At 66.7% G+C, this 10,642-nt stretch overlaps 1 protein-coding gene across 4 annotated transcripts; it reads left to right on the top strand.

The window, feature by feature from the left end:
• Positions 1-443: 443 nt before the first annotated feature.
• On the top strand, positions 444-10,013 carry AJM1 (apical junction component 1 homolog). Of its 4 annotated transcripts, none has more exons than XM_057419274.1 (3): positions 444-711; positions 4,412-4,485; positions 6,590-10,013. In XM_057419274.1, the coding sequence occupies exon 3, from the start codon at positions 6,653-6,655 to the stop codon at positions 9,887-9,889; it is 3,237 nt and encodes a 1,078-aa protein (XP_057275257.1). In that variant the 5' UTR covers positions 444-711; positions 4,412-4,485; positions 6,590-6,652; the 3' UTR covers positions 9,890-10,013. The 4 variants fall into 4 exon arrangements, with proteins under 4 accessions (XP_057275257.1, XP_057275258.1, XP_057275256.1 ...); XM_057419275.1 differs by lacking the exon at positions 444-711 and adding an exon at positions 914-1,070; XM_057419273.1 differs by lacking the exon at positions 444-711 and adding an exon at positions 1,475-1,628.
• The last annotated feature ends 629 nt before the right edge of the window (positions 10,014-10,642 follow it).

Raw genomic sequence — 10,642 nt, 5'->3', positions numbered from 1 at the left:
CAAAGCATGGAGCTGGAGCTCTGGGTCGGTGACCTCAATCCGTGCAGGTGCCACTCAGGGCCACATCTGCAAGGTCAAAGGGTGGCATCAAAGGGGACGTCCTCAGGGAAGGCAGGTGGCAGCAGCATTCTCCATGCCGGGACTCCGTTGCGCGCCCATAGGATTTGGGCTCCTGCATAGCCCGTGTGGTGGCACTGCGGGGGGTGCTGAGCCCCGGCATCCCCGGGCAGGGCTCTGGGCTGGCATCAGTGACCGCGTCAGGAGCTCGCCCGGCTCTGCTCCGGCGCGGGGCCGGCAGCCGGTGGGAGCAGATGGAGCTGCGGGCGGGGGCCGCGGGGGGCACCGGGCAGGGAGCCGGAGCCCTGCGTCCCGCAGGGAGGAAAATGGGAAGTGGAGGCGGGGAGGAGCCGGGCCTGGCTGAGCGAGGCCACAGCTCCCCCGGGAGCTGCTCCTCCCGACCCTGCTCCCCCCGGCAGTAGCTGTGTCCCCTCATCTGTGCAGTGAGCTCGGCCGGTGCCCTGCTGCGGATCACAGGACACGCGGGGGCCAAATGCACCATCCCGGGCTGCATTCCTGCAGGAGCCATGGCAACACCAGTGTGCGGCAGCACCCGGCTCAGCTGCGCGCGGACCACGGGAGGATGCTCCCGGAGCCACAGCGCGGGGGGAACGGGTCTTGGCTATGGAGGATTTTGAACTCAAGCAAATCCCGGTAGGCACCGGCCGCGCAGGGACTGGCGGAGAGGGCAGAGCTCAGCATTGGGCTCGGAGCAGGTCCCCAGTGCCGAGGCTCCTTCCCGGGGCACCCACCGGGGCCGGGGCCCTCGGCTGCACCAGCGGTGCCTCGGGGGCTCGGGGATGCGGGACATAGGGAAACTGAGGCAGAGCTCGGGGGCTGGAGCCGCTGCGCGCCGAGAGCTGCCGGACGCCGCCTTCGCTCGCCTCGGCGCGTTGCCGGCTCATCACTGAGCATCTCCCGGCCGCGGGCAGGGGCAGCCCCGGCGCCTCCGGGAAATGAGGCCGCGCCACAGAGGAGCTTATCGGGGATTTCACCGGCCACGATGGGCCAAGGTCAGGCGGGGACGGGCCCAGGGGCTGCCGGCACCGGGGATCTGCCGGCGTGAGGGCAGGAGCCTGCGAGGGCACAGCACAATGAGGATGGGGATGGGGATGCAATAGGATGGGATGGGGTGGGATGGGATGGTGACGAGGATGAGGATGGGGATGGGGATGGGGATCGGGATAGGGATGAGGATGGGGATGAGGGCCACTGCCGAGCGGAGCCAGAGCTGGGCCCGATGTATGGGCCCGGGGCCGGGGGCGGTGCCGGTGGGTGGCTCCGGTCCCGGTCCCGGCCCCGGCCAGTAACTCCGCCTGCCGTATTTATGGGAAAACAAGCGGCGGCGGAGCCGAGCGGCCGCGGCAGAGCGTCGTGCCGTGCCGTGCCGTGCCGTGCCGTACCGTACCGTGCCGTGCCGTACTGTGCCGTGCCGTGCCCTACCGGACCGGGCCGTGCGGGATCGGGCGGAGCCGGGCCATGGCCACCGAGGCAGCGGCAGTCCGAGCCTAGCGCTGTGGTGGTGTAGAGGATGCGGCGGGGGGGCCGCTGGGGCGGCGGGCGCGGAGCAGGTAAGGGGGGGCCCGAACAGGGGGCTGGGGCCTGTCGTACTCTCTGGGGACCCTGGCAAGTCCCCCTCCCCGACCCCTCCGGACCATCGCATCGCATCCCATCCCCCTATGCTCTCTCTCCTCGAGTCCCCATCTCACTCCCCCCTTTTCACATCCCAGTCCCATCCTCCTGAGACCCTCCGGGAGCATCCCCTCGGCTGCCAGTGCTCCTCCGATCCCCCCCCCAGTTCACGCCGCACATCCCTGTCCCCATCCCATCCTGCTGTGCCCTTCCCATCCCTCGGTTCTTCCGGGGCCATCCCCATCCCTCTCCCCGGCCGAGTCACCCAACGCATCGCACCCCATCCCCGTGTTCCCCGTCCTCATCCCTGTCCCCATCCTCATCCCCATCCCCATCCTCACCCTCTTCTCCATCCCGCCGCAGTGCCCGGGCCGGGCCATCTCCCCCTGCAGCGTTCGGCGCGGCCCAGCGGGCCCGGTGCCTCCCGATGCCGGTGCGCAGCGGGGGCGGAGGGAATCCCGCGGCCACCGCCCTGGGGTCCGCGGTTCGCGGCAGTACACGGGACAGCCCCGCTCCCCCCCCCCCCCCCCCCCTCGGCCTGGGCACTGCGACCCCCTCCGGGGTCCCCCATTGCCCCCCCGGCAGCACTCGTTGCCAAGCTTCTCCGGGAGGGGGCCGGGGCTGGCTGGGGTAGGGGCTTCTCTTGTGCCCTGGGGGTGCTGCACCCCCTCGCTGGTGCCAGCACCGGGAGCACGCTCCTGCCATGGGGGTGCCGCTCCCCGCGGCAGGATGAGCCCCCCCCGGGGGTGGCCAGGGCTGGCGGTGCTGGGGCTGTGCAGTGTGTGTGCAGGAGTCCATGGGGAGCTCAGGGATGGAGGGGCACAGGGAAGTGTGAAGCAGCCATGAGATGCACGGCTGTGGCGATGCTGTAGGGGCACAGAGCACTCTGTGTGCTGGGGGGTGCCCTGGTGGGGGCACAGAGGGGGAAGCTTCTATTTCCCAATGCACCAGGCAAGGGCCAGGGGCCGGGTGTTCCCTGGCTCTGGGCAGTGCCAGGTGTGGGCAGGGCCCGGGGAGCGGCGATAGTCGGTACCCTCCCAAGCCTGTGTGCAGTGGGGTCAGGGCTGGCAGTGCCCATGGCAGTGCACCCATGGCAGTGCACTTGGTCATACTCCCAGCATCGTCTGCAGGAGCATGGTGCTCACAGTGCACATACAATGCTGCCCTGGCGCTGTTTTGGACCGGTGTGCTGAGGCCATGCTGCTGGCACAGGCAGGCCAGGAGCTCGGTGCAGTGCAGTGTGTGCCGGCAGCGTGCTGGGGCTGCCTGCGGGCTGATGCAGTGGCAGCGTGCTTGGTGCACTGCATGTGTAGGTAATGTGCTGGCAGTGCAGCTGCTGCAGTGCGCCCAGGCAGCGCTCTGCTATGTGCTCAGTGGGATGTGCAGGCAGCGTGTGGGCAGGTGGTGCCGAGCAGTGCACTGGCAGCAGGAGGGCAGCATGCACAGAGCAGTGCCCCGGCAGTGGTCAGTACATGCAGCAGTGCCCTGGCGGTGTGCTCGGCGCGGGGCAGGCAGCAGGCAGAGCGCTCAGCATGGGCGCAGGGCGGGCAGCGGGAGGTTGGTGCTGCAGTGCCTGGGCAGCGGTGAGAGCACTGGAGGGCACTGCACAGAGCGCACGTGCCACGTGCCGGCACTGACCCAGTTCCCAGCAGCCTCGCGCAGGCCCCTCCGGCTCCTGGCCCAGAGCAGGGTGAGGGAGCTGGGCAGGGAGCGAGGGCAGCCCCCGCTGCGGGGGGGAGGCACCGGGCTCTGTGCTGGTGCCAGGTCAAGCTGTGGGGTGGTCCCTGTGGGCATCCCGCTGGGCAGAGGTGTTTGTGTGGGGCTCTGCGAGAAGCAGCCTGTGGTGGGGACATGGGCAGGGTGCTGTGTCCCATGGGGCCGTCCTCAGGGGTGTCTGCGAGCTCGGAAAGTGCTGCCAGCCCTTGTCAGCATCCCCAGGGTGAGCCAGCACGGAGACCCTGGGCAGCAGGGCTGGAGCCTGTGAGGGCAGCAGGGCTGGGGGGGGGAAGCAGGGAGAGCAGGGAAGGATGTGTAACCCTCTCCCTGCAGAGGTGGCACTGGGGTGGGGGGGTGGAGGGGCCACCACAAAAGGGCAGAGGGTGCTTCTTTGGGTGCTTTGCTACCGCTGCAGTGCCACATTGCCCAGGGTCTCCCCCCCCTCCCTCCAGTCCCCCACAGCTCCCCATGCACCCACACTCCATATGCACCCACCCCCCCATGCATCCACACTCCCCTCGCACCCACACTCTCCATGCACCCACACCCTCCTTGCACCCACACTCCCCTCACACCCACACTCTCCATGCACCCACCCCCTCCACACATCCACACTCCCCTCGCACCCACACTCTCCATGCACCCACACCCTCCTCACACCCACACTCCCCTCACACCCACACTCTCCATGCACCTACACCCCCCTCGCACCCACACTCCCCACGCAGAGCAGGAATGACTGGGAGAAACCATAGCAACCTGTGGGCTCTGCAGGCACAGGGTGTGCAGGGAAGGGGGGGGACAGCGATGTGCCACTGCCCATGGGATGCAGTGCCCATGTCCCTTGGGGTGCGCACAGTGGCCTCAGGGGCTACAGCTCCGTGTGGCTCAGCAGTGCTGCAGCTGCAGGGGTGTCTCAGAGTGCTCCATAGCCCACACACACCCCCACACCCCCACCATGGCCAGGGCTGCCCTAGGACCCTCACACGCCTCTTTGATTTTGCAGAGCTGGGATGGAGCCACTGCAGAGCCCTCGGCCAGGTCAACCCACGCTCCCCCTCCCTGCTGCCGCCAGACCAGGTAGGATCCTGGGTTGTGGTTCCCTGCCACCAGCCACCCTGACACCATGGGGATGGGCTTCCCAATGCCACCATCAGCATGGCTGCAGCATGGGTGCTGCCTGCCTGGATCCAGCCCAGCTCTCAAGCACTGTAATGCAGCCAGTCTGATGCTGAACCACCACTATGGGAACAAACCTTTCCTCCCAGCCTCAGAGGCACTGGGATCCCCATCTCCTCCTGGCATCAAGATCTCCCCAGCCTACCCCATGGACACACACCCCAACCTCACTGGCCTCACCTCAGCTCCAGTATCTGGCCCCTGTTTGGTGGTGAGACAGGGCTTTAGCCAGGTAGTGAGGGGCAACCCAAGCTGCCCCCCATCTCTGCATAGTCCATACTGCTGCTCACCGAATAAAGTCTCTTCCTTTTCTCCCAGAAACACCTTTCTGTGGTCCTCTGCTGCTGTTCAAAGCCAAACGCCTTTTGCTGGCCTTTGCTGTGCACCTTTAGTGCCTTGTGGAGCAGCTGGTGCCCACCTTGGCCAAACCCTCACAGGATGTAATAACCATTCAAACTGGCCGGGTGTCCCTGCTGTGGGCAAAGCCAGTGGCACATCCACTTGGTGCCAGTGGCTTGGGGGGAGCTTGTGCTCATGTCCCCCCTGGTCACACAGCAGGGTCACACGTGGTGGGGGCCCTGCCCACCCTGGCAGCATTGCGCAGGAGCAGGTGGGTGCGTGGTGCTGGTGCTCGGTGGGTGCTAGACCCCACATCTCACAGGAGCTGCAGCTGCCATCCCACCTCTCCAGCCCTGGACACGTCACGGCCACAGGATGCAAGAGAAGACAAAGCTGGTGGGCACAGAGCCAGTGCAGCCCCTCACAGCAGGGTTACTGCAGAGAGACCCTGGTCTGTGATGCTCAGAGCTGTGGGGAGCAATGAAAGAGTCGCTGCTGGCACGTGGGGTTGGGACATCCGACACAGCACCCCTCTATTGAGCCCTGGTGCCACCCATTGCTGGAACTGATGAGCCCCCAGGGAGTGATGTGGCTGCAAGCAGTGGGACTGAAGACATCTGCTATAAGAGAGCACAGAGCCAGGCTGAGAGAGCTGGGCTGGGTCAGCTGGAGAAGGCTCCTTAAAAGGAGGCCTTAGAGCAGCTCCAGTACCTAAAGGGGCCACAAGAAACCTGGAGAGGGGCTTGGGACAAGGGCCTGTAGGGACAGGCCAAGGGGAATGGCTTTAATCTGCCAGAGGGGAGACTGAGATGAGCTCTTAGGCAGAAGCTCTTCCCTGTGAGGGTGCTGAGGTGCTGGCACAGGGTGCCCAGAGAAGCTGTGGCTGCCCCATCCCTGGCAGTGCTCAAGGCCAGGTTGGACACAGGGGCTTGGAGCAAGCTGCTCTAGTGGAAGGTGTCCCTGCCCGTGGCAGGGGTTGGAGCTGGATGAACTTTATGATCCCTTCCAACAGAAACCAGGCTGGGATTCTGTGACTGTTGGCACCCTGCAGGAGTGTTTGTGGGCCATGGTGGGCACAGCCTCTTGCACCCCTGGAGCCCCAGAGCTCTTGTGAGCTTCACAGCCACCACAGTGGGTGCTCATGGCACCCATCCCGGAGTGGTGCTCCCTGCATTGCTGGTGTTCGATACGGCATGTGCTGAGATATGGGGACACATGGTGACAGGGTGGGGAGTCAGGCATGTGCTTCCCATTTGCTGTGGAAACCCCTGGTGCTGCCATCTCCTGTCATGCTGCACAAGGGTCCCCATGTCCTGCACCCCAGTAACAGGGCACAGCACTTGGTGGCCTCCTCTCCTGCAGTGAGCTGGCACACCGCCCTGCTGCCTGCATTGCCCGGAGCACTCATGGGTGCTCTGCCATCCCCTCTGTTATTTGCACCCCAAATGGAGGTGCAAATTGGATTGGAGTCTTTTTCCAGGTTTTTCCCCCATTTGGGATATGACTATTGACAGCAGCAGCAGAGGCTGGGATGTCTCCGATCCCTCATTTCTGAGGATGTGGCCAAACCTCCCCCTCAAGCCAGGAGCTGTGGGGATATATCCAGTGCTGTCAAGGCTTCCGAGGTCCCCGCTGGGATTCAGGCACCTCGTCTGTTCTCTTGCAGGGCCGGCTTCCTTCCTCTGAGGCCATCTGAAGGGGAGCTGGCAGGAGAATAGTCGCTTTTAAGATGACACGAACAGACCCACCTGACATCCTCGTGTCTACTGTGTACCAAGACATAAAGGTGGCCACCGCAGCCCCCAGGGATTCCACTGTCTGCCAGCCCCTGGCACAATGTGATGCCTCCATGTCCTCGTCCCTGCCCCGCGAGCCGCAGCCCTTCAACAAGCGCCACTGCAGGAGCTTTGACTTCGACGAGTCGCTGGAGGAGCAGCTGGGCACCCCTGCGGCCATGGAGCACCCGTGCCCGCACCCCGGCACCCCCGAGCCCACGCCAGGGCCACCGGGCAGGCGGGTGCCCCCGAAGCCGGACCCTTACGCCTGCAGAGCCCCGGCACCGAGAAGCGAGCCAAAGCGCCGTGCCCGCTCCAAGAGCGCGCCGCGGGTCAAGACCACCTTCACCCCGGTGCCCATCGCGGTCTCGGCGTCGCCGCCGCCGGCCCGGCGCGGGCGCGAGGTGCTGCGGGTGGCACGGGAGCCCTCCCGGCCCGAGCCCTCGCCGCGCCGCGAGAGCCAGGCTCCGCTGCGGGCCATGGCCAACGAGGTGCACCCCATCAAGCTGCAGCCGCAGCGCAGCAGCGTCAGCCGCATCTCCCCGCTCTGCCTGGGCAGCAACTGCTTCGAGGAGGGGCCGGGCGGCAAGGCGGGGGCCAGCCCCCACGTCAAGTGCCGGGTGGACATCAAGCCGGACGAGGCGGTGCTGGTGCACGCAGCACGCAGCCTGCGGGCAGCGCAGGGCCGGCAGGACCCGCCGCGCTGGCCCCGCGCTCCTGCCCGCAGCCTGGCGGTGCCGGGAGGCCGGCAGACATCCGCGTCCCGCACGCCCACCCCCAGCGACTCCTACAGCGGGGACCCCCCGTTCCTGCCCTATCCCGGAGAGTACTACGAGGCAGACCCCCGGGCACTGGCGTACCAGACAGTGCCGGTGCCGGCCTCGCGGGAGTTCAGGGAATACCCCGACAGGGGCTGCATGACCTTCTCGGCTCCTGGCGTCCCCGCCAAGTTCTTCTATGCGGAGGAGCCGGCGCGATGCCCCAGCCCCGCCATGCCTCTGCGCAGCTCCGGCTACGCCAGCTACCCCTACCCCGGCCGCCACGCTGCTCCCCAGCACTTCTACACCGAGGACCCGGCCAAAGCCGCCGTCCACACGGTGCCACCCCGGACGTTGTATGTGGAGGAGCCTCGGGGCTACCCGGTGCAGGAGGCGCCCGCCCGCTCCTTCTACGGAGATGAGCCCCGCTTTTACCCCCCTCGCGGCACCCCGGTCAAAACCCTCTATGCTGAGGACGCCCGGACGTACCCAGCCCTGGGCTCCTCGGCTCGGGTCTTCTATGCCGAGGACTACGGGAAATACCGGGAGCGGGAGATGATGTCGCGGACGTGCCCCCCGCCCCGCAGCGCGCAGCCCTTGCACTTCAGTGACTGGTACGGCTCCAAGCGGGCTGCGCTTCCCTATCAGACCCTGCAAGTGTCGCGCTTCACCCCCCGGCCAGCAGGGCACGAGGCTATGGTCTCCTCCTGGCACGCCAGCTATGGAGTAACCCCCGCACGGCTGGGCCGGGAGACCCAGCACTACTCTAAGTCCTGGGATAACATCCTGGCGCCGGCGGTGCACAGGGAGGAGGTCCTGCAGCGCGGGCGCAGCTACGAGAACCTGCTCGCCCGGGAGCAGCACCGTGCCTTATCCCCCGAGGAGCGCCGCCAGCCGGTGGTGATCAACCTGTCGAGCTCGCCCAAGCGCTACGCCGCCCTGTCCCTCTCGGAGAGCTCCATCCTTGAGAGGGTGCATGCCGATGGTGGCCGCGGACCCCCAGGCCGCTCCTGGTACGTCACACCGGAGATCACCATCACCGACAACGACATCCGCGCCGACGGGATGGGCAGGAGCGAGAGGCGCTCGGCTAGTTGGGACATGCTGGACGGGGGGCGGGAGCACGGGCCCTACGCTGCGCCCAGTGCTCCGCAGCCCGTCCCCAGGGAGAGTAGCTCCGGGCGCCAGCGCAGCCTGGAGCAGCTGGACGAGCTCATCACTGACCTCGTCATCGACTACAAGCCGACATCGGGCCACCGGGCCGGGGACAGGGACAGCCTTGCTGAGCAGCTCAAACAGCTTTTGGGCACCAGTGCCACAGGGCCCCCACGGCGAGGCGAGGGCAGAAGGGGTCCTCCTGGCACATCCGAGGCACCCCGGCCCACAAAGGAGCAGCCGGGCCCCAGCTCCCGCACCAGTGCCCCACGCCCCTCGCCTGCCCCAGTGCCTGCCGGCACCTTCGAGAAGTCCCCGGACAACTGCTCACCTGACCTGAGCGCAGAGGAGGATGACATGATGATGTGCTCCAACGCCAAGTGCCGGCGGACAGAGACCATGTTCAACGCCTGCCTCTACTTCAAGTCGTGCCACAGCTGCTACACCTACTACTGCTCCCGGCACTGCCGCCGCGAGGACTGGGACACGCACAAGGAGAGCTGTGTCTATGGGCGGGTGGGCAGCGTCTGCCGCCATGTCCTGCAGTTCTGCCGTGAGAACACCGAGGTGCACAAGGCCTTCTCACGCATCGCCAAGGTGGGCTACCTCTCCCGTGGCCGCGGTGTCCTCTTCCTGGGCTTCCCCAATGCCGGCTCGGCGGAGAACTTCCTGCAGTTCGGGCTGGAGAGTCTGCTGATGTCCCCCACCTACCTGTCCCTGCGGGAGCTGGACAGCTACTCGGACAACCTGGGGGAGTATGCCCGGGAGCTGCGGGAGACGGGCAACCAGTACGACCCCGACGAATGTTTCCTCCTGAATGTAACTGTGGCCGTCACCCAAAAAGTGCCGGAGAAGCCATCGCCAAAGATGCAGGTGCCGACGGTCAGGAAATACGCCAAGGTGGCCTTAGCCTCCTCCAGCCCAGAGAAGAAGATCCTGAAGAAGGAGCGGGACATGGAGACGTTGATCCTGACGCCTCCCCCTGGCACGGCAGATATCGACAAGGAGGGCGAGGAGGGCCGCAAGGCACGGGAGGTCTGCTTCATCAACATCCAGCGCGAGCTGCGCATCCGCGGCGTCTTCCTGCGCCACGAGTTCCCCGCTGTCTACGAGCAGCTCTGCGACTTTGTGGAGAGCAACAAGCGCTTCACCCCCACCACCATCTACCCCATCGACAAGAGGACAGGCAAACAGTTCATGTGCATGATCATGGCAGCCTCCGAGCCCCGCACACTCGACTGGGTGGCCAGCCCCAACCTCCTGGATGACATCATGTAAACATGGGGTGGGGACCCCTCCAGCTCACCCCCCCCCCCCGGCTCACACCCCTTTGTAGATAGGTGTTGCCCTGTCAGCACGGTGGGACAGGGACCCTCTCAGATGTGGCAGGGAGGGGAGGAGGAGGCTGTGACAGGCTGCGGGCAGCCGGCATTGGGGGGGGGGGGGGCTGCAGGTGGGGGTGCTGTAGGGCACAGGAGCATTGGCCAAGGTTTGCCATGGGGCACAGGTCCCAGCCAGCCCCTTGGCACGACCCCACAGAGCCCTCTCGGCGTGAGTGATGCTTGCTCAGAGAGAGGGCACCCCAAGGACCGCCAGCCTCTGCCCACTGGCCAGCCTGGCTGCCTGCACAAGCAGAGCCCCTGTGCCTGCCTGCACCCAGCGCCCCGGGACCCACCGCAGCCGTCCTGGGGCCGTGCAGAGCCTGGGGTGCTGCTGGCAGCCCCGCAGGGATGCACCGGTGCGGTCTGCGGTCGGAGCGAGTGCCACAGGGTCCCTGCTCCCTCGAGTCTGCGTCCTGAGCACGACACTGCGTGATCGTCGGATACAGCGGGGACCCCGCGCGGGAGTTGTAACGCACCCGCGGATGCCCCCGGGAACCCGTAAGGCAGGGCGGGGGCTGCGGCGAGTCCCGGCTGTACCCATGGCTGCGTGTGGAGCCGGGCAGGTGAAGGCTCCGCATGGGGGGGGGGGGGGGGTGGATCTGACTGCGGCCGAGGGCCTTCGCGCTGCCCCAGGGAGGTGCCGGGGCAC

Source organism: Pezoporus wallicus, unplaced genomic scaffold (assembly GCF_028554395.1).
Source record: "Pezoporus wallicus isolate ANWC-B61680 ecotype Strahan unplaced genomic scaffold, APGP_CSIRO_Pwel_v1 contig_10790, whole genome shotgun sequence".
NCBI lineage: Eukaryota > Metazoa > Chordata > Aves > Psittaciformes > Psittacidae > Pezoporus > Pezoporus wallicus.
The sequence above is the reverse complement of the archived record's forward strand: the minus strand, read 5'-3'. Positions and strand labels throughout refer to the sequence as shown.

Coding starts and splice junctions, on each gene's coding strand:
- AJM1 (XM_057419274.1), top strand. CDS start 6,653: ATGACACGAACAGACCCACCTGACATCCTCGTGTCTACTGTGTACCAA.